This window comes from Micrasema longulum, unplaced genomic scaffold, assembly GCF_059751315.1.
Source record: "Micrasema longulum isolate JH-2025_06_02 unplaced genomic scaffold, ASM5975131v1 h1tg000680l, whole genome shotgun sequence".
NCBI lineage: Eukaryota > Metazoa > Arthropoda > Insecta > Trichoptera > Brachycentridae > Micrasema > Micrasema longulum.
This window is the reverse complement of record NW_028277876.1, coordinates 258,384-282,431: the sequence shown is the minus strand read 5'-3', so window position 1 is coordinate 282,431 and position 24,048 is coordinate 258,384. Positions and strand designations below refer to the sequence as shown.

Below are 24,048 nucleotides of genomic sequence, written 5' to 3'. Positions count from 1 at the left end.
GAATGATACTACATTTTTCTGATTTTAAATCTGTCATTTTTGTATGTGTTAAGGGAAGGGTCAAATAAATAATATTTCAGCATGTTAGATCATTTTGATAATCTTCTTTCCAGTTGTACCGCGCCACTCACCGCTTGCTACTCCTGGGTGCTGGAGAGTCTGGCAAGTCCACCATAGTGAAGCAGATGAGGATCCTTCACGTTAATGGCTTCTCGGAGAAGGAGAGACGGGAAAAGATTGAAGACATCAAGAAGAATATCAGGGATGCCATTCTCGTAAGTACTGTTATTCAAAAATATAATTTTTGCACTTTATTCTACATTTTGTAACATGTCCAAAGAAAAGCCACGAAACTACTAGCAAAATTGTATAAAATATCATAAACTAAAATTAAACTCAAACTTCAAGTGTGTTCCCATATGGTGAAATGATTCCCACGAAAAAACATTTAAATATTGTATTTTTTTTGTATAAACTGCCTTATTCAAGGATAACATTGCTTGGGTCACATCAAAAATATTCCAAATGTCCTATTAATAAAGTAGACAAATTGCCAATGAATGCAATCACTAAACCTGTGGCTTGGATCTAGAAGGGCCAATGTCAAATTTCATGTTTTTTTTTGACGCCACTTTGCAGAGGATCGATGTCAATTAAAAGACTTGTATATTTAACCATTTTATATACACATAAAACATGTGTTGTAGTGGTTTTTATCTATTTATTGTCTTAGAAGAATTAAATTTATGACTTAGAATATCTGTAACCAGGATGAGTTTATTTGCCAGTTTAGATAGATTGCATTGAAATTTTAGTAATTTGTAGAAAAGGGTATTTTATTCAGCATATTTTAATGAATTTAGAGATCAGGGGTGGTATTCCAAATGCTCTCGCGGCCGTATTATCTCTCGTTTATTTTATTTACCCACAAAATACACGAGAAAAACTGTTTTCTCGTGCCGCAAAAACGGTTCAGAATAGCACCGCTGGTAGAGACTAAAATTGCAATTATTAAATGTAGAAATTCACATGTTTATGCATGAAATTCACATATTGCAAAGGAAGTGTTATATTCATAAACTCTATTTTGACAAAAAACAAGGTACGCCTTTTTGAAAGATGGACGACGAAACATCCGTCTAAAAAATGCACAAATCAAGAATATTCGATTATATGTAATTCCTTTTATCTTTTAAGTTCTTTTCTTATTATCTCTGAACATTAGGAGATGTCTGACTTATGAACTGGACGATGGATATATCCAAATATATAACTTTTTTTTTTCAGCCCACTGATCTTAGACCTTGAGATTCTCCGAGTTTATGCCTAGTCTAGTCAATTTGATACCTGAATCTAGGACAGTAAAAATGTTATATCACTGTGTTGCGTCTGGAGGAAACGGTAGATATTGACCTAATAAAATACTGCTGCCTGTTCTAAATATTTATTTAATTACTTTCCTTGCATTAAATTTGTCCCACAGATGGATCCAATTTCTGTCTACACGTGTATTATGAAAAATGAGTCATTCATTGTTTGATCTTGCCAGATTAACTGCCGTGATGAATTGATGACTTTAGAAATTAATTTAATTCTTTGCCTTTATAGCCTTGATTGCTATATTCAGATCGCCTACTGGCATTTCTTGGTGGAACTGCAATTTTATTTGAATTAAAAACTAGCTATAAAATTGTCCGCGAATTAAGTCTAAAAGAAAGGATACATTTGAATGATACATCATCCTCGATTCCACCTCGATCTCAAGAAAAACTTCCTTTCCAGCAGGGTAATTACAGACTGAAATAAATTGACTAGCCTAGTTGTCCATTCCAGCTCAAGAACCGTTTGGATGCTTTTTTGAAGGAAGAAGAACGCAGATAATAAGCGGTGCATGAGATATAGGCGCACCAGCTAAGGCTGCCTCCCTATAACAAAAAATGATAGTTATAGTAAACAAATTACAATAAACAAAAAATGCTTTGAAACAAACAAAACGTCTTACTATATATTTTCTTATTGTCCTCAATTCCAGTGAGGCCACAACTATTAAAATGCCTTTTCCATAAGTCTGGGTGTTCTGTGTGCGGTCATTATTTTAATTTTAATTTTAAACGAGCTGCTTAAAGGCGGATATGGTTAAACAATTTTATCAAAAGTTTTTTTGCTGGCTTTTGTTGACTTTTTCAAAACAAATCTTGCCCATTTTTTAAGTTATTGAGACGACACATTGACCAGCCTTGTGACAGCTTATTCCAACCACCAGCAGCTGGGTTGTATCTGGTTTTCTCCAATCCGAGACAGTTGCGCTAGTAATAAAAGAGTAACGTTTGCTTCTAGACGATAACTGGCGCGATGAGCACGCTGACGCCCCCCATCCCCCTAGAGAAGGCGGAGAACCGCGTGCGAGTGGACTACATCCAGGATGTGGCGTCGGGCCCCGACTTCGACTACCCGCCCGAGTTCTACGGCCACACGGAGGCGCTGTGGAAGGACCGGGGTGTCCGCGCCACCTTCGACCGCTCCAACGAGTACCAGCTGATTGACTGCGCCAAGTAGTGAGTACAGCCTTCTTCCGAGTAGTAAGATTACTTCTGGTGTGTTTTAAAAAAAAATCTATCCCTAACTATATGAGGCCGAGAGCCCTGTGTTGAGTAGGGATACAACATAATGGAAAGTGGAATCATGCACATTATTAAACAATAGCAAAATTGAAAATGATTATACAAACATATATTTCAATAAACATCTGGACAACACGCTTAATAGTAAATAAATTTATGCAATATCTCGCAGCAGTCTCCTCCAATGGTCTCCTTTCTTATACAAAATCCAAATTTGTACACTTCTCCTGAAAATGGCTTTCGTTTTGGAGAACTTAATATGTTCATCCAGGTTATTGAACACTCTTGGGTCCACAAAAGAGGAATTTCTCTGAGCAAAACTCGTAAGTGTTTTTGGTATTAAATCATTCAAATGCACATGTTCTACTATTTATTTATTTATTAATTTACACGCCCTACGGGCTTTTACATATATTAGAAATTACATTCAAGTGTAGCAGTGAAATATAAGTATGTAAATTTAGTTAAAATTAAAGATAACATAAGAAAAGCCAAAAGATACAATAATAAGTAAAAATAGGGAAATGTACCAACATAGGTATAGGGTACATAGAAAAATATTTAATAAATTTATATATGAAAACATACACACATACATATAAGTTTATACATTATTATAGAGATACATGAGAAAAAAAAATAGTAAATAAAAAACAATATTAAGAAATTTTATACAAATTAATTTATAACCTTTTGAATACTTAACCTATATTTATATAAAGACAGATGAAATATATCAACTTCACCATACTCGTAACCTAGCCGGTGTAGTCTAGGTATTATATTTGTATTTGTTGAAAACTTTGACTGGATGTATCTACTACTTTTTACACGCATTTCCTCATTCATAAGACCCATATTTTTTTCCTATTTTGGTGTCTCAATTCAGGGTGCACCTTATAATTGATGGCATCTAAAATTATTTGTGAATAAATAAATAATAAATAATAATTTGCTACACTCCTATTATTTCTAACGGACCCAAAATTATTCATTGACACCTATTGTCAAAACTAAGTATTTTGCTGTTTTGGGCCCAAGTAAGGTGCCACGATCCGCATCCATAGAGGAGAATAGGTGTTGTGATGTAACTTATTTATTCAATATCCTCTCATCGCTGAAACATGAAGTTTTGTTTTTAATTGTTTTAAACGTAAAGTGATTACAAATGTGTCTCTTCTTTCAGCTTTCTGGACCAAGTTCATATAATAAAGCAGCCAAATTACACACCAACGGAGCAAGACATTCTGAGATGCAGAGTGTTGACCTCGGGCATATTTGAGACACAGTTCGTAGTAGACAAAGTTAACTTTCAGTAAGTTCTACCTGTATATTATTACTGTATCACCTATTTATCTTTCTCCGTTATGTAGTGATTGAAAAAGTAAATAAATAATTATGTATATAAGTTTCTTGCTCTATCCAAAATTATATTTTATTAAATATTTTCTTTGGCAAATAACAAAAAAAAATAATTATAAAAATAAAACTTAATTATTAGTGTTACACAATTTTTATTCTTTTACAAGAGCACTATTACAGTTTCGGGAGAGCACTCCTCGCATCGACGGGTGATATATATTTTTTTAGTATAAAGAGTTTTATATTACCCGTCGATGGGAGGAGTGCTCTCCCGAAACTGTAGTGTTCTTGTAAAAGAATATCATCAATAAAAATTGTGTGACACTAATAACAAAGTTTTATTTTCATAATAATTTATAATGAAGTGTTACGAAGTGAATGCCTATTCAATTTACAACAATAAAAATATTTTAATTTCATCAAAATATTTTACTCGACAAATCGTATATAAATGTTTCGGCTCGCTAAATAATGTTGTATACTTTTCGAAAGAAATGAAAGGAAATAAATTTTCTGTGTCCAGGCGGATGAAGAATACAGTTCTGTGGAAATATAACCAGAACCATGTATGAGTATTTTCAAAAGGATGGCTGCATGCTAATGACTTAATATGTTTTTTGACTTCTTTTGCGCTACGTAAATCGTGGTAGCAGATTTAAATCCTGAATAAGGAGATATGATCAAGCTCGCCTTGTTGCGTGGTGGTTGACGGGTTCGTCTACGATTCTTGAGGTTTACCTCGCAATAAGAATTTTTGTGGTTACCCACCCGTGATACTAAACTTTATCTATAGCTTTGTCTAAAATTTTATCCTATAGCGTCCCTGGGCACACATATTATGTTGACTTCTGATTTCCATTTTTTTTTTACACACTCAATACTTTTAAACAACTCTCTAGTGTATTCTTTAGCCCTGAAAGCAGAACATAGCATTCTTTTGGCTGATTTTTAATGGTAATTGTTTCTGTTAAAAATCCATGAGTGCGTCCAGTTATGCAATTTTTTTGCATTTAATAATGAGATTTTTTAAAAGGAATAACATTGTTAGAACGTATTTTAGTAGATAAACCTATATCATTAGTAACATATCTTTTAAATCTTTATTAAGTTGTTTATTCAATCAATCAACATATTTTATGAAAGCTTCGCTACAATGTAACAGGTTTACACAGAGGGCAAAAATCAGCAAAAAATAAATTAATTACTACTTTCATAAAAAACACTATCTCCTAAAATATCAGTTATTTTTTAATGAAATTTTTAATGCACTCACTGTTTGTGATAATTTAATGAGATAAAAGTAGAAGTCGAATGTATTTGTAACATGACAATAAAATGTATAAATATTATCATTTGGAGAATGAATAACAGACAATAATCCATATTATAAAAAATACAATCTGGAATTGTCACCATTGCGGTCACCAATCATACAATAAAAATGTGTGAAAAGAAGACGGATATAATTTTTCAACTGATTGACTAAAATCATCTTACGCACAAGCTCTCATGTTTCTCATAAGAGCTGTGAAAGAGTATGTGTGTATGTAAATGAAACGACAGCTTATTATTATTATAGTTATTGTTAGCGAGCAGCTTAAAGCTGATATGCTTAAATCTATTTAAACAAAATTTAGCTGTTGGCGCACTTCAACTTTTCCATTTTTGAACCCATTGAGACTACACATTGAGATAAGCTCTTGTGGCAGCTCATTCCAAACATCAACAACCCTATCGCTCAGGAAATGCTTCCGTGGATTTAGATTGAATCTCGTTTTCTCCAACCTGAGACTGTGGCCTCGAAGACGAGCATCTTGTTTAAGCTCGAACATGTGATCCAAATTTGGGCAGCTATAGTGACTGTTGAGTATCTTGTATGTCTATCAGGTCACCCCTTTCTCGCCGTTCCCGCAGCGTTGTGAGACCGAGAGTTTCCAGTCTCTCCGCATATGAAAGCCGTTTTATGCTCGGCGGCAACTTTGTAGCTCGTCTTTGGACTCTTTCCAACAAGTTGATATCCTTGACAAAATAGGGATTCCATATCTGAAACTCGTATTTGAGAGTAGGTCTGATATAGGCGTGTGTGTAATTTGGATCATCTTCAAGCATTGACATAAAATACTCAGATAAAATAATCGAGTAGATCTACCTTTCTCTCCTTTAAAGTGGAGCCTGCAAAGCGAGTATTTCTACTCTTCCCGCCGATAAACATCAGTCCGGCGCTCGTGTAGAACTACCTTTCCCGCATAGTGTGTTAACATAGTAGTTATTGATTTTGTTAAAAATATAATTTTTAGTTATCATTTTGTTTTTTTTTAACTACCCTTGTTGTTCTCCGGTGGCCCGGTTTTTATCAGCTCTTGAAGGTTAATTTTTTTTCCGTTTTCAGCATGTTTGACGTCGGAGGGCAGAGAGACGAGAGGCGCAAGTGGATTCAATGCTTCAACGACGTGACGGCGATCATCTTCGTGACGGCGTGCTCCTCATACAACATGGTACTCCGGGAGGATCCCACGCAGAACCGCCTCAGGGAGTCCCTGGAACTCTTTAAGAGTATCTGGAATAACAGGTTTACACATTTAATAAAAATTTTCTTTCATATATTATATACATCGATCATCCAGTACTTAAGTAAGACGTCTGCAGCGCCTAAGGCGTTATTGTCAATGGCTGCTATTCACAAAGCCGGTTTTGAATTGGTTAAACACTTCCCATATTCAGCTGCTCTTGCCCCCGGTGACTACTGGCTGTTCCCAAAACCCAAGGAACGTTTGCCTAGAAATAAATTTTCGACAACAATGCGGTCATGTGCAATAAATAAATAAGTTAAATAATATCCTAAATGCATTAAAACCGCTTTGAAGTCATTAGATTTTCACCTGTCGCTTGTCTCTTATATTTTATAAATTTATATTGGAACTTTTGACTCACAGCGAGTTGCGGTGTTTTAAAATAATTCTAACAATATATTAATTTGTTTGTAAGTTCGAAGACAAATTTTGAGCTAGATGCACTTCAGTTTGAAATGTAAAATATTTGACAAATATAAAGTGGGATGTGAGGCTGTAAGTACATAAAATACTAGCGTCGCACAGTGATTCAGAATACGATATTATGAGCTACTTAGGGTAAAAAACCCAATAACTTAGAAATGGATTAGTCATCGAGCTCTCGCAGTAAATTTTAAGTCGATTCATTGAAATTTTGACCGTTATTTACCTACCTAATCCCATGCGATAACAAAATCAGTTCATTTGCATCGTTTCGGCGCTAATCGCCACACTTCTTTACGCTGTTCCTTTGAGTGCATTTGTGTTATATTCATCCCTATTTTTGGTTCATCCAAAAGCTTCTACTTCTACAGGTAAGATATTTTAATTTTTTTTTGACAAACGTTATTTATTTAAATGAAAAAAAAATAAACTCAGCATCGAAAAATCATCAAACATTTTGTAAAAGTTTTCAAGTTTTTTACCTTAAGTAGCTCGTAATATCATATTCTGAATCACTGTGCGTCGGCTGCCTGCTAGTCTTGGGTCTTATAATGATTATTAGTGCTTCCACATTTATAAATTATGCAGACAGAATACAGTCTAAGCCATCCTTTCTCCTGTTCCCAGGTGGCTGCGCACAATATCTGTGATCCTATTCCTGAACAAGCAGGACCTGCTGGCGGAGAAGATCCTGGCGGGCAAGTCCCGGCTGGAGGAGTACTTCGGGGAGTTCTCCCGCTACGCCACTCCCCCCGACGCCTGCCCCGACTCCCGCGAGCACCCGGACGTCGCCCGCGCCAAGTACTTTATAAGGGACGAGTTCCTGGTGAGTGCCTACTGATGGAATACTTGCGATCGAGAACTCTGTGATTTTGTCAATTTTCGTGTTCCGGATGAATATATCCAACAGCGTCAGAACCAACTTGCCTCTTGTCACGCCGATAAGAAAAGCAGCTGAACATAATCACTTGGGAGATTGACATTTTGTATGTTTAAGAGACGAATACTCTTGCTATTGGAGAATATTATGCCTTTATAATATCGTGCCATTGCTCAAGGGTTGCTGGCCTGATATGTTGTCCCATTTTAACACCTTAACTACAGTGAAACCTGGTTTTTACGTTCCTCGTTTTTACGTTTTCCCGCTTTTTACACCGAAATATTTAGGTCCCGTTTTTTTCCATACATCATACATCATTCGATTTACCCCCAATCAACGTTTTTCATAACCCCGGTTTTACGTCGAATTTTTTTTTATAACTCATTCATCTGTCAAAAGACGAGCCGCGCGCCGCCGCGTGAATGGAGAATTTTTATTCTCCATTCAAAGTAAATAAAAAAAGTGTAAATTATTGTCTCAAACTAAATTCAAAGTAGGTGCAGTGTTTAAGTGTCTAATTTTGACATTTTACTAACAAGTGACATGCAGTTGACGCATGTTTAGGAAGAATAAAGTCTTTACATCAATAAATTACGGTGCAGAAAGTTAAAAAAAATGGCAATATAAATATTATTTGATGTTATACACACATAATGTGAAAAGGAGATAGTTTAAACAGTTATTATAAATGTGTGAAACAGTCCGCGATGAGAGTTGAAATATTGTGGTGCTATACTAAAAAAAGTGATACCATATAAATGAAATATCCCAATATTTAGGGAAAAATCTTTATATGCATTTTATGCAAATTAAAATTTTTATTTTCGTGTTTTTAAGGTTAAGTACCTACATAAAATTATTTAAACACATTGTGGCATTTATAGAAAAAATACAAAATATTTTTAATTATATCATTGGTAAATATAAATAATCCCCAATCAGGACAGTTCTTAGAACTTTTCTGCAGTAAATTTAGTACAGTCTTGTACAATAATTATATTTTACTGAAATGTTTTTTTTTCCATACATTTTTCATTTCCTCACTTTAAAGTTTTCCTCAGTTTTACACTTTTTTTGTTGCTCCCTTGAAAAACCTAAAACAGTTATTTTACTGTATTTTCATTTATTTGTGACGCTAAAAATCAAACATGGCTCTCTCCCATCACCGCCATTTTTGAGATTTTTGGTTAATATGACGCGACGGCTTATGACGTTTTACATAATTTGGATCGGGTTGTGGTCCCGTGGCTGGTGTCTCGGACTCATGGCTCAAAGGTTCGTGCTTCGAATCCCACTCGACCCCAACTTGATTCCCGGTTTCTAATAGTGAGTTATTTACAACTCGTTGAAAATAGCCTTTAAAATAATAAAAATAATATATCGCTATTTCCTTTATTTCTGCTAAGAAAACTGTTTTAAAGTAATGAAACTCATATTATGGTTATATGGATCGATCAAAGTCAAAAAGTGGATTTACTCAGTTTTACTTAAAATGGAGATAGCTACGTTTGTTTTTTAGCGTCACATTTGTAATGATTTTGGTCCGATAGAAGTTAATTTGAATTTGAAGATATACATATAAGATCCAACCACTAATTTAATTCTTTGTGCAGTTTCCATGAGGCGAACAGAATGTGAAACTACCTTGTAAGAATAAGAACATCTGTTTACCCTGCAGTATGATGGACTCATTGTGTGACTGTGGTTTTCTTCAGCCTCTAGTGCATACAAGACTGTATACGATTTCTCGAACGTGAATTACGATTGTTAAAACCTTTCAAGAATATGAATGCTATGGCAGATAGATGATATTCAAAAGGACAATTTTAACCAGACCTTATATAACATTGTATCACAACACCGCCCAGAGAAATATTAATTTAAACATTTACTAAGAAGCGCATAATGGTACTATGTCCCTGCTCACTATGTGCTGGGTGATGCAAGAATAGAACTTCATGGAGTGTTGTTAGATAATATTTTATTTACAAAACGGACATAAAAATCTTACTAAATGTTATTAAATATTTGTATATAATCACATACCGACTTTTCTATGTCTACCGGTTTCGAGACGTACCCGTCTCTTCGTCAGGACACCAATTAAACCAACATGCAAAACCCACTATACACCTTCACCATAGTTGTTGCACAAAAATATAAAACCAACACAACATGCATTTTAATGAGCACATGCACTGATTAGGACAAACATGCACTGATTAAATTATGCAAATATTCTGTTGTTTGAGAATTGATGAAAAAAGTAGAGGGGATGGAGGGAGGGGGTAAGCTTAATAGGTTTAATAGGGTGACCATTACAGTGGAACATCGTATAAAGGACTATATTGAAAGTTTGATCATTGATCAAAGGAACATTAGTTTTTAAAGCTTTCCTAATGTTTGCATGTTGGTTTAATTGGTGTCCTGACGAAGAGACGGGTACGTCTCGAAACCGGTAGACAAAGAAAAGTCGGTAAGTGGTTATATACAAATATTTAATAACATTTAGTAAAATGTTTGACCACAAAGTTAATGCTTTAAATATTAATAATATAAAAATGTTAATGCTGGATTTTCTGCGCCTGGAGGTAATATATATATGTGTATTATATATCTTCATCCCGATAATTTCCCTTTGTACCACTGGGTGCTCTGAATGAAGAACTTCAGCCCTACGGGAAATTGAATACAAAAATGCTTTCTTAGACGCGGTGAAAATTAGAGCATTAAATATAACGCAAAGTTTCTTGAAAATGTATCAAAAAAATATTTTAATCAAAGCTAACTACTTTGAACGACGTCACTAGTTCATATTAATCAACCAATGATAAAAGAGTTATGGAAGATTTCCGATTTACTTACCATCGATGGACCAGTCGGCAGAGCTGACCGAGAAGAAACGGAAGAGAACTTGAGACATCTCATGCGGATTAATTTCAGAAATACAAAACTAATAATAGTAATAATTTGAATTAGGGGCATAATTTTGGGGCTTCACTGTATATACAATTTAGTAAGTAAATCTCTTCAATCTTGTGTTTGATTTCAGCGCATCAGTACGGCGTCGGGTGACGGCAAGCATTACTGCTACCCCCACTTCACATGTGCTGTGGACACGGAGAACATTAAGCGAGTGTTTAACGACTGTCGGGACATCATCCAGAGGATGCACCTGCGCCAATACGAGCTGCTATAAACCGGAGCCACGCCCCCGAGGTAAAGAAAACCCCACACCATACTCTATTTACAGGTCAGCTCGAGTGCTTCTACTTTACCGACGCCCTGGACTCGGACTAATGAAAGATGTCTTAATGCTTCATTGCAATTTAAAATACTTAAGGCCCGAGACATGAAATATCGGGCCGCTGGCGCTCAGTATTTTATGTACTGACACAGTCCCACATCCCGTATTTAAAAAAAATAAAATATATCCATTCAAATCAACATTCGTCTAGCTCAAAGTATTTCTCCGAACAGACAAATTATATTGTATACTGTACGCTGCCGCCAGCAGTGAGTCAAAACTTGCGATGACTTGCTATATAAATTTCTATGAACTTTCCCAAAGTTTGAATAAATTAAAGTGAAAATTCAACTAATTTTTTTTTTTTTTAAAAGAAGTCTTTGCGTTCTTATTATTTACCTAAATATTTCAATTTAGGTGGCCATTTTCAACAAGTCGTAAATAATTGACTATTAGAAAATGAAAATCAAGATGTGGTAGAGTGGGGTGAAATTCTCGTATCTTTGATCCATGAGTCCACAACACTAGCCATGGGACCACAACCCGATTCATTTTGCAATTTTTGCCCGATTCAATTTGTTGCAACAGAGAGGGAAAATATTTTTGAGAGTACGAAAGTCTAGACTTATAGCGATATGGTAAAGTGGCTATTTAAACCAGCCAATGACAGGTCACAAGCCCTGTAAATGTCTAGACGTCAGTATTCCCTTCTTAAACATGTTTTCCCTCTTTGTTGCAACAAATTTGGATTCTAATAACTCCCTAGAGAGGAAATCTAGCCTGTTTACAAAAATTTGGACTTACTCAAAACAGAACTTTGAAGTGGTTTTAATGCATAAAGAGTATTTTTAATTTATTTTATCTGGAATTAAAAAAATGATTTTTTAACAAAATGTCTATAGCAGGCGCACAGAGCATGGACACCAAGTTCCTGAATTTATTTCCCATAGGATTTTTAAAATGTTGATTTTTTATTTCAATCACTGTGATCCGTTTAGAATGAACAGTTCAATCATCAGTAATATTGCTTCTGTTGGAATGATGCGAAGTGATGTTTTTAATATCTAAAAAGATACCTTAATAAACTTATTAAGAAATAAATGTTGATTGTCTGTCTGTGTTTGTTTTCAGTTGTCTTCATCGTGTTTCATCATTCTCATCATCACATCGTGTGCCGAGTACAGCGGGCTAGTTGTCCGCGCGTTCCGGTGCTCGCATCATCACACCATAAGTATATTTGATAAAAACATAATGAGTATGACACCAATGTATATCCTACGAAGATGTCTTACCCTTGAGCAATATAATATACTAACTAATGACAAGCCGCTCCGTACATAATTTAAGGGAACCATTTAGTTACGGGAAACTTGTTTTGCACACACATACACACAATACTGACTTGGTAATTATTTATATGTATGCGTACAGATTACGCGTACATAATATTAACAATTATATTGTGAATTTATATAATGTAAATTGTAGATTAAGGATTTCTAGAAACTAAAATGTTGCGTGCGATGCCACGCAGATTGATGTTACCATTTTATCGTTTGTTTTCTGATAAATATCCCCTTTATTCATTCATGTTCTATTCTTATCATTATTGTCAAAAGATTAACAATTTATTTGAGTTGTGTTACATTTTTGTCGTTTTTAGTTTTTATTGTGGGTTAAATATTGTTGTTACGGCTAGTGTATCTTTATTCTATTTTTAATTTATCCTCTGTGAATTCCTTTTATTTCTCAATGTTACGGAAATATAAGATTTTTAAAATGCATTATTTCACCACATTTGTGGCTAGTGAAATTGTATTTCCCGATGTGTTTGTCTCCATTTCTTTTGATGTTAATATTTTTAACAAAGATATGCGTACTTGCCAAAATTTGCATGATAAATATTAGTTAACCATATCTTTGTGACGAATTATGTTGAAGGGAAAATAAAGAATACGAATTAATTGATTTTTGAAGCGTTTGCTTTTAGGCAATATAAGTGGGGACAACAATGTAAACATTCAATCAACGCTATAGTTGCGGACTTACTAGAAACTGTCCAGAGGTTATAGTAATATCAAACTGTAAGTACCTACCTAGTGCACTACGCAAAATTTTACTCGGGTACTCTTCTTAAAATACGCGTCTTCAAGATTGATTCTCAGTTTGAAAATAATTCCAATGCATATAATTATTGGTCTATGGTTAAGTCCTTGGACAGTTCCATTTGCCTCTTATTTCACGTCTCATTCAATTCAAAATTACTATAACCCCGGTGCAGTTTGAGACTATGCTTTGATAGCATCCGCTTTTTAACATGTGTATATTTAAAACAAAACCAATTCACCCGAGTACGACGAATACTGCGCATAATTACTTATTAAAATAGTTTTTTTTTAGTTCTTGGTAAATAAAATGGTGTGTATAAATTTGAGAAAAAACTGCAATATTTAGATACCAAAAAAGTGATTAGTGCTGAATGAGTTTTTAAGTGATTCTGCAAGCATATTGTGGCTATTCAAAAGTCCAATGATACATTAGTATTTTGGTGTTACTACGCTGTTGGAAGGAGTAAATAATTACAACTTTAATTTTAACTCTTACGAATTGAGCTATGTATTCACGTTCTTAAAAAGATAATTTTAAAAATGGCTTATGAAATTGAATACAATATCTTTTTTACTTATAAAACAAACACGTTTTTTTTAAAACATATCATCGTTGCGTCGGCAATGTGTTGTGTAACATTTTAAAAATTGTTCAGGAGATTAATAAAACAATATACCTTCTGATGTTAGATGTTTTTTTTTTAACATTTTTTTTATTCATAGCATTAAGGAAAATTACCTAATTTAATTAAAAAATCAATGTTCATATTGTTGAAGCAAAATTGTGTAAACTTGAAGAGAAATTAAAAACACTTTTAAAAAGGAAAGTTCACTTAACTGGCGCAGCGATGATACGCTGAAATTTAACTTTTATAGGTCCCGTTTTTTATTAAACACGTTTGCGGACACTTTTCTCATAAGATCCATTCATAGGGACACATATCAAAACATTTAATTTTTTTAAATATTTGCCTTCCGATAGACTTGATGGTTCGAAGAAAATCTTATTTGCCTATGGAACACCTTTGTTGCAAGCTGTTTTTTATAGGGATGCGATACAGTGAAACCCCTGTTTTACATTTTTTAAGGCAGCGGCGAAAAAAAGTGTTAAACTGAAGAAATGAAAACTGCAGAAAAATTGTAAAAAACGGTCATAATTGGGGATTATTCATATTTACCTATGATTTTATTAAAAATATTTTGTATTTTTTCAATCAATACCACAATGTGTTTTTTTTTAATTAAAAAAAAACATGTTTAAATAATTTTATGTAGGTACTTAACCTTAAAAACATGAAAATAAAAATTTTCATTTGCATAAAATGCATACAATGATTTTTTCCCTAAATATTGGGCAATTTTGTTTATATGGCATCGCTTTTTTTAGTATGGCACCACAGAATTTCAACTGTCACTTACATCGCGGCAAAACTGTTTCACACTTTTATGATAACTGTTTAAACAATCTTCTTTCCAAATTATGTTTATAACTTCAAATATTATTTCTATTGCCAAATTTTAAAAATTTCTGCATCGTAATTCATTGATGTAAAGACTTTATTCTTCCTAAACATGCGTCAACTGCATGTCGCAATTTAGTAAAATGTCCAAATTAGACACTTAAACAAAATGGTCAATTACACTGAACCTACTTTGAATTTAGTTTGAACAACAATTTACACATTTTTTATTAACCTTGATTTTATTCACCATTTTGGGCAAACGCGGCTGCACACGGCTCGGCATTTTTTGACAGATCAAATGAGTTTTGAAAATTTTTCAATGTAAAACCGGGGTTACGAAAAATTTTGAAAATGTTAATTGAGGGAATATTTTAATGAGAATGTGAAATAGGACCTAAACCTTTCTGTGTAAAAAACGGGAAAACGTAAATTTGAGGAACGTAAAATTGAGGTTTTACTGTATATCTTACCAAATTGATGGTGGAAAAACAGTTACTATTCGACATGTAACAACTTTACAGAAGAGCCAATATATATTTTTTTTAATTAATAAATAATCTCATATTAAGATTTTTTTATTTAAATTATGTAGTAATTACGCCAAAATAATGGGTGTGTATAAGATTTTTTTTATTGATTAAAAAAAATTACAAAAAAACTTTGACTCTTCTGTAAAGTTGCCACATGTCGAATAGTAACTTTTCCTTTGCACTGTCTGCAGTTTCACATAGGCAATAGTCGTCTTGTCTCTACCAATATCTTTTGGACTGCGGGCTGTAGCGTCATTTTCTAAACCAGAGACACGATTTTGACAGCTATAGCCGGCACAATTGCGAACGTGTTAAAAAATACACAAGTCATAATGATTTCGATGGAAAAATCACTTGCGTTAAAATTATTGTGTAAAACAATTTATCCAAACCCAACCAGCAGTGTATTAGACGAATTTAAGACGTGTTTTAGAACAATTATATTTATTTATTTTTAATCAATAATATTTTTAATTATCGGTCCACTGTGACTACAATTTACTAGTGCATTTTGTTGGAATCTCAATTTAAAAACAATAATACAGATTTCTTTTTTAAACATATTTATTTGTAATGCCGATTTTATGAAATAAGAGTATTAACATTTTTAAAAAATGATTTTTGTAAAGATCAATTTGTTTTTTGTAAAAATATATGAAAAATCTGTCCTTTTTACCATTTTTCAGTTCTTTTTAATGTAATTTTTTTAATGTGGCTTTAGCAAACAGGTACCTACTCGAATTTACTAAGGCAATCATATTTACGAGAAAGCTTTTTTTATAAAAGGAATTAGAATTCTGATTCAATTAGAATTTTAAAATGCATTTTCATCAGTTGGAAAATTATTTGAATTTATTGCATGGATGCATTTAGGTGAACAAATTTTTCATATGCAAATGATTGTTTGAGTGAAACTTATTTTAAATAAATATTTTTCTGTTGTATTTCTTGACAAATTAAATATCAAAGAGGTAGGTATTGTATTTTTTGTACTTAGAATAGTATATCATCATAATTATTTTCTTATTCACACCTAATGGTGCATAGGGCATTGCATTTGTTCTCCAATCGCAGTGTATCTTGATAATTTTCGTGGCGAGATGGTCAGCAGCACGCTCCTGAAGCCAGTCCAGGGACTACGAATTATTGCAGTGTAAAATTTAAAAATAAATACTTCAAGTGAACCTTACGGGAATTGAATCCGGGACGGATTGGATGCAAGGTTGGCTCGTGCATTAGAGGCAAATAAGCCAATCACTACATTATGAGGCGGACTTTATTTGCGACTCACCACATTGATTGGATACGCAGATATAACTTAATGTTAGGTGAGGTTTCTACCATGGGAATTCATTTGCCTATAACGAAAACACTGTTTTTCCTTTGTAATAATTTATTTGTAGGAATTTTTTTTTCTAAAAATTTTGATGATTCATTGCAAGTTATGGTATCCAACGTTTGATAACAAAATACACAGAATTTGTTATATTCAAAAAATATATTCATCTATTCTTAAATATCAATTAATATTGTCCCCTTAATGCTAGCGTTTTTTCCAACCCTCGAAACATTTCTGGAATGTGCTTTTTGGTAAGGCCTTCGGTCTTTATCTCCTCTGTGGTTACGAAATGTTATCCTTTCATAGGTCTCTTCGTCTTTGGGAACAGGCAAAAAGGGGGCCAAGTCCGGTGAATACTGTGGCTTGGGCATCAATGCAGTCTGGTTTTTACGTCAAAAAGTCACGAACAAGTCGCAAGGCGTGAGCGGGCGTCCATCATTTTCATTTGTCTATTACACCTAAACGCGTCTTACTAGTTTGTTTGTCAAAAATCAACTATGGGTCTAAAGTGGACGAAAATTGACTAATTAATTGTAAACATGTGAGAAAAATAGGCTAAATTGAAACGTTTCCTGTATTTTTGTATTTTGTACAAATTTTCGAAAATTGAAATGTCTTCATAAATGGCACAAAATAATCTTTGTTTAAAAAGTAAATAAAAATATTTTGTATTTTATAAATACAAAAATAGTATTTTATATTATTCAACTTGCAATTTTATTTGAATTGTGGATTTGGGATGAGCCTTTAACTTTAAAAGTGCAATATGTCACAACTAAAATGTAGTTACCAACTTGTGCTAAAAACGCATGTAAATCATTGAATTAAAAATTGATAGCATTAAACATTAATTGAATGAAACATTTGTTACATTGACTCTGTTGTAACAATCTTACGTACCTAAAATTTTTACCATAATTTTTCCACACCTGGTGATATAGGCACACCAAGTGTAGCAGCGTATTTTGATCATCTGTTTCATGAGGTGATCAGTCTTATGCTTCACACGCCCAGTAGTCCAGAGGCAGTGAAATATTGCAGTGTAAAACCAATATATCATATTGACCTTGCCAGGAATTGGACCCGAAAGTACAACCATGGTAGACAAACACCCCAAATGCTAAACTACAAGCCCGACTTACCTCCACTTGATTTTTATTTTTACATTATCTATCACAGTAGCCATCGAGTCAAAAACACCATGCAGAATTCTGATTCTATTTCACACATGAACATTATTTTATTTTAAATTTTCATTTACCAGAATGTGGAAATTTAAAAAAAAAACTTTTCGTTTAAAAAAGTTGTTTGTTGGGATATGATTTGTCAAGAAATACACAGGTTAAAGGCAAAAATATTTTCAAAAAATTCGCGAAGACTGCATTTCTTAAGTCATCTTATTTCGTCTGTTTTATTTTGTATTGTTAAGGTTACCAAGCCACTAAAGATAAGAAAAAAATGCAAATTAAATATTTATTTTAAATTATAGAGGCCACTGTCTCGTGTAGAATTTACAATATTAAATTAATTATTCTAAATCGAGGAAGAAATATATTTATCACTATCTTGTATTGGGCGGGGGATGGAAAAGTAAAAACATATTATTTTTATTCATCCACTCTACTCCTTGTCCCTAATCCCAATATGAATGCTTCACAACTAAATTATTTTCATACGTGCAAAGCATTCTGAAAACTATATTAACAATTAAAATATATTATAAATATTTCATATATTAGATTTCGGTGTGCATATAGGGTACAAAAAATATTTCTTTACATGTTTAGGATTCCACGTCCAACGAGTACTGTTCGATCTGCATACGACATTATTCATTGGTTGTGTCAGTTGCTATGCAGAGTTTGAAATCAGAATGTTTTTAGTTATCTATATTTTTTACAATGGAAAGGGTACATGCCAAAAATGGGCTCATTGAAGTTTTGTGAGATAGCAATGCCATTTTTTCTCCTAGGGCTGCCTAGGCACACGCGGAAGTATGAACGCGTAGGTTAACTCCCACTTCCGCAAGAGTAAATTGCTTTTATTTATTTAATTTTTGCACCACAACAGGCAAATTACATCACAAAATACCCAGGCCTGAGAAAAATCACATTAAATTTGTGTTCTTACCGGGGATCGAACCCGGAACCTTCCGTGAGTGAGTCAAGCTTCTTGACCACTACACCACGGAGTAATGAATGCTCACGGATAAAAAACCCCCACTGGATGTTGTGGAAACAGCTTGGGTGTGTCCAACTCCAACTCCAAGGTACCAAATCCTAGTCACTTGGGGATTCTGGGGCGGACATGCTGTGTGACATGTGTTTAAGCTTGGAGAGCGAGAATAACGCTCTCCAGCTCCGAGAGTTTACCCGCAAGCGCGCGTATGCTAATATACATTACTATTTTGTTTTGTGTCAAAAATGTAGCCGGTTACGATTTTTACCCGCTATGATTTTTTACCTGCGTGTTCGCACCTAAAGCCATGAGTTACATTGCTGCGAGTAAACTACTGCGCATTTTAAAATCGAAATCCGCGCTTCGCACAGGCATGTTCAATACAATGAAATATTAAACACTATGAAAATGTGGCTCTTCGGATATTAGATAAACTATAGGAAAAAATATGGGGTCAAGACTGGCGAAAAAAAACAGTCAATAATGGGACGGCTGCTGCATTAAGCTCATTTATGTTTTTTCAAGGAAAGAGTTTTTTTAAAAATTTAAAGTAGACATTTTTGTTTTTTTGTGATTGTACAAAAAAATATATTTTACTTTGAAAAAATATTTCAATAAATATATGAAGCCAATGTCCCACAAATGACATTTTAGTTCTGCTTTTTGCCTTACTGTAAAATTAATTATTTGTTAATTAACCCGTTTTTTCCGTGTACCTTTCGATTAGAATCCATTTTTCCGCCAATTTTATTTTTAAATAATGTCACCTTGGTAATAATATTGAATTTTCAATGCATTTATTCATATAAGAACCTTAATAATTTGAAAATATTTTTAACAAATTACAAAACGAATATTTTATTTGATAATTCATTGCAATCAATATGAAAAACTCACAAAATATATAATTTGCAACGAATTGAGGCATGTGTGTTGAATGTTTTTAAAAAATAATTCATCATCTCAATGTAAGTAGTTTTTTCACGGTCAATGCATTCTAATTTCAAACTCTGTTGTATGACAACACCATCAGCATAAGTCCTTTACGTCTGCATGACACGAATTTTGAAAGAAGAACCTTTTTGTTAGAATGTCACTTGTTTTTATTTTGAGCAAATTTTATTTTTCTTGTAGGAATACTATTTAATCTTTATATTTAAATAAATTACAATTAATCTACATTTTGGAGACACCATGCTAAATTAGAGAGATGTTACAGTTATGGATGCATTTTAAAAACAGTTTGCGCAGTTTTAATTGATTATCTCGTTCCTAACCTTACTTTCTAGTGTATAAACAGAGTATAATAATTTGTATTAAGATCTTCATTGTTCTTACTTATTATGTGTGTATGAAATATATAATTTAAGTATTATTTATATCTACTTAAATCATTTTATCGTTATTCAATCTTGTTTATGACATGTACATAACCACATTCAAAAAGAAAAGGTGCTATAAATCACATAAAAATATTTTGGTAATAAAATATCTTTGTGTTTGTGTCTGAATCACACGGGAATCTTTTTTTACAGGTTTTTTTTACGCAGTACAAAATTTTAGATATTTTTTTCAATTTTTCGTTCAAATTCTAGGACTCAGGAAGTTTGAATACAAATATATTACACAGGCTCTTGATATCTCAAATTATGAAAGTGATATTGTATCAAATGTACGTAAACAGGGACGTCTACTGCCTGATAGTGATTAACTTTTGTTACAGTTTTTTTTAAAGTAATTTGCCAAGTTTCGGTGCCGAAATACGGCCTTTATTGGTAAAAAATAATAGTTATTCCCTTTCCGCACCTAATGGTGCATAGGGCACTGCATTGGTACACCAATTGCAGCGTATCTTGATCATTTTTCTTACATGAATGCAAGATGATCGGTCTTACGCTTCAGGCACCAGTCCAGGGACTATGAAATAGTCTAGTGTAAAAACACCTTTTTAAATAAATATTTCATCTCAACCATGTCAGTAATCGAACCCGAGACCTCTTGTATGGTAGGCAAACTGACCACTACATCAATAATAGTACGTACAGTAAAACTCCAGGCTTGATCCAGATATGCAAAAATCTATATTAACCATTAAAATAAGGCAACGTTTTGAAAGAAAACACAAAACTTATTCCAAGATCCCTTTTTATGGCCTTTGAAATGATTTGGCAAATTGGAAGCACTTAAAAACTCGCTTAAACATGTCCAGGGCTGATATTCCAAACGCTGTCGCGGCCGTATTATCTCGTGTATTTTGTATGTAAAACTGTTTTGTCGTGCCGGGAGAGTGGATCAGAATAGCACCCCAGCAAAGCTATTTGCTTTAATTGCCGGCCACCAGCATCCTTTATTTATTTGTTATTTTAACATCTTCTTTATTTTTTATTTCCCGATAATGATACGGAGATTTGGCATTCTGGATGACTTGTGTTCGGATAAAATGAGTTCTACTGTACTTACAATATTAAACAATAAAAAAAAAGAAAAATTGCTTGACAATTGCAAGAAAATATTCCTAGCAGCTTCACTAGATACAAAAATACCTGTCAGTAAAATTAAGGTACAATAAATAGTAAACAATTAAATTTTTTCGAAATTTCAAATTGATTTTTTTACAAGTAAATTTTTATTCACCGCTGTTCTTTTTTTATTATACTTTTTTTAATGGTACTGCGTGGAACGTATCCCCTGTGTGAAATGAGGTTCCGGTGTATTATTAAATCTGAACTAATTTATCGCATATGCTCTTTTCGAGACAAATTTTCATTTCATAAATGATACCATGAAATTTTTCATTTTAGACATCGTTAAAGCTATTAAAATGTTTTTTTGTACCTGTCGTAGCCAAGTTTGATTACTGCTTTCACATTTTAGTCAATTAAAAAATATATTTATACATTGTCAATTTATTATTAATGCTGCCATTTTGATAATAAATATTCATCACTCGTTATCTTTTAATGATTGTTTATTGGAACAGTATTGCTACATTTTATTTAATGTGATTGAACAAATAATATATTTACCTCCCCGGATTGTAGTTCTTTTCAATTTAGATCCTTAAAAATACAATTGATAAAACCAATTACTTTTATTTATTAAATAAAATTTAATTCATAATTGCACTTCATAGAATCAATTATTCCAGTTTGTTTGTTTTAGGATTTCTTAATAGAATTGTATAATTTTAGGGATGCCAGTATGCGGATTAATTAAATTGAAAAGTACCTACTTACATCCAATAATTTATTTGTTATGTACAAAAATGTTTTTATTATTGATAAATGTTCATATTTTGCAATCATCACAAAAAACAACACTTCTTGTCGAAAGCACAAAATAATAAGGACTGTTTATTTTATATTATATTTTTTTAAAAATGTATTTATTTTCAAGTTTTTATTTTATGTATTCAAATGTTTTTCTTGACTAAGTTACACACGCGTAATTAAATTGCTCTGTGTCATTTCAACTTGGTGTAGTCTTTATTTTATGAATAAAAATGAATTAATAAACAAATATCTTCCATTTATGATTGACTAAGATTTTGACCACGCTGTATTTCAAACAGTATTCCATCATTTTTTCTAATGTTGCAATAAGTACACAAAAATATTTTTATATATACGGCAACTCTCGACGGTGTGTGGCAGTTTTTTTTAAAGCCGTCTTTTAAACTTATTTAAATATGTAAAATTGACAAAAGAGTATATGTTAACTGGAATATTTTTATCCTATTTGTTATAAGTAATATATACATCTGATTTAGTTGTCTTATTCCAATTTATTACTCATTTACAGCTAAGAAAAATGTATGATTTTTTTATGTAGACGTGTATAGATATATTTTTATTTCCTAGTCTCCTGAAAACCAGCTTTGTTATAACATTTTAATAAATATATATATTCGGTAAATTTTGACTATGCTGATATCAATATTTTTCAGAAGTTAATCAAATTAAGAAAATGATCATTTTTACTGATGGTGTGTAATTATATTTAAATAAAATGTTTTTTATTTTTAAAAAAATAAGTAATCCTACGCGAACAGTTTTATATAAATGTATATCGCGGGATAGGTGCCAAAATATGAGTACTATTTTGTTTTTATGAATTGTTTCGAAGACGCAACAAAACATGTAAAAAATAATGAATTGTGAATATTTTGCGTAGCAGTTCAACCAAAGATTGGTGCTAAAAATTGATTTCAAATTCTTCAATGAGCTTGAGAGAAAATAAAATTAATTCAACGTTGTATTGGTATCAGCATGGTGAAGGATTTAAAAATGGTTGTTTTTTTAGTTTTAATATAGATGATGTTTAAGAGTAAATTTATTTACATCGGAAGATATAATCGGCCACCATGCAAAAGGGAGTTTTCCAATTTGTAATGATTTTGATCGCAGCGAGCAGTAAGCAGGTGGATTATGGTTATGTAATAAAGTCGGAAATACGAAATACATTTGAATAAGCACAAACATTTATATCGAGAGGATCGTAGGATTATTTTAAGTAAATATTAACAAAAGTAATTTTTCATTTTGTGTGAGAGAACGTTTAGAATACATCGGCGAACCTTCTAGAATCTGTGATTATTGATTTCTCATTTTCATTGTATTATATTTGCATGTTTATCTCTCTTATAGGATCTGAGAGTATGAATGTCCATAGATACACTTTGTACGAAAACAGATTAACTGCCGTCCTGAAGTGGACTAGCTCACTCTGCGAGCGCTTGACTTTAGTATCGGAGACGTCACTTCCTAACCTCACTTTAAGTGTGCTATTCATCTTTTAGATGTCGGTTTTGTTAATAGTTTGGCCGTCAATGTGGATCACAGTCTCCTTTCATAAAATTATGTGTCAGTACCGCTGAGTATTATGAGGTTATACATATGTAATATGTCCGCTAAATTGAAGGCCCATTGTATGAAAATTGTTTTGCTTCTAACCATAAATAAGCTTCGTCATTAAATTATTGAATACAATGTTCATTACACCAAGTATGTCAGTCTTTTATTGATTGTTCACCCACACCTACTTCAGACCAACTGTTATAAGCATCTCGGATTTCATCTCTGCATTCCCTCCAAGCAGTGCTCTAATGCTCAATCTATGATACCGTACAATATAATCGGCTGGGGTAGTGCCTTTGAAATAAAACTGTTGCAAAAAGAATAAAAAATAATCATAATATTTTTAAGAATGTCTACTTTTCCCGCTGCCCAATTAAATATAAAAATATTAAAAAAACAGATTTTAGATCCATCTATAAAAAGAACAGTATACTTTGAACTTATAAATAATTTATTTTAAATATTGTTTCT

The 24,048-nt window shown here is 32.8% G+C and overlaps 1 protein-coding gene across 2 annotated transcripts in view; it reads left to right on the top strand.

Moving 5' to 3' along the window:
• The window catches only part of Galphas (G protein alpha s subunit), a 55,403-nt gene extending 31,676 nt beyond the window's left edge, over positions 1-23,727 (top strand). Inside the window, exons 3-9 of one of the 2 annotated variants that reach the window (XM_088229572.1) lie at positions 114-275; positions 2,338-2,555; positions 3,808-3,936; positions 6,373-6,552; positions 7,604-7,802; positions 10,909-11,075; positions 12,235-23,727. In XM_088229572.1, coding sequence (XP_088085698.1) covers positions 114-275; positions 2,338-2,555; positions 3,808-3,936; positions 6,373-6,552; positions 7,604-7,802; positions 10,909-11,055 — 1,035 coding nt within the window. In that variant the 3' untranslated portion in view covers positions 11,056-11,075; positions 12,235-23,727. Of the gene's footprint in view, positions 1-113; positions 276-2,337; positions 2,556-3,807; positions 3,937-6,372; positions 6,553-7,603; positions 7,803-10,908; positions 11,076-12,234 lie in introns of those variants that run through there. The other variant, XM_088229573.1, reaches the window with a different exon arrangement.
• The last annotated feature ends 321 nt before the right edge of the window (positions 23,728-24,048 follow it).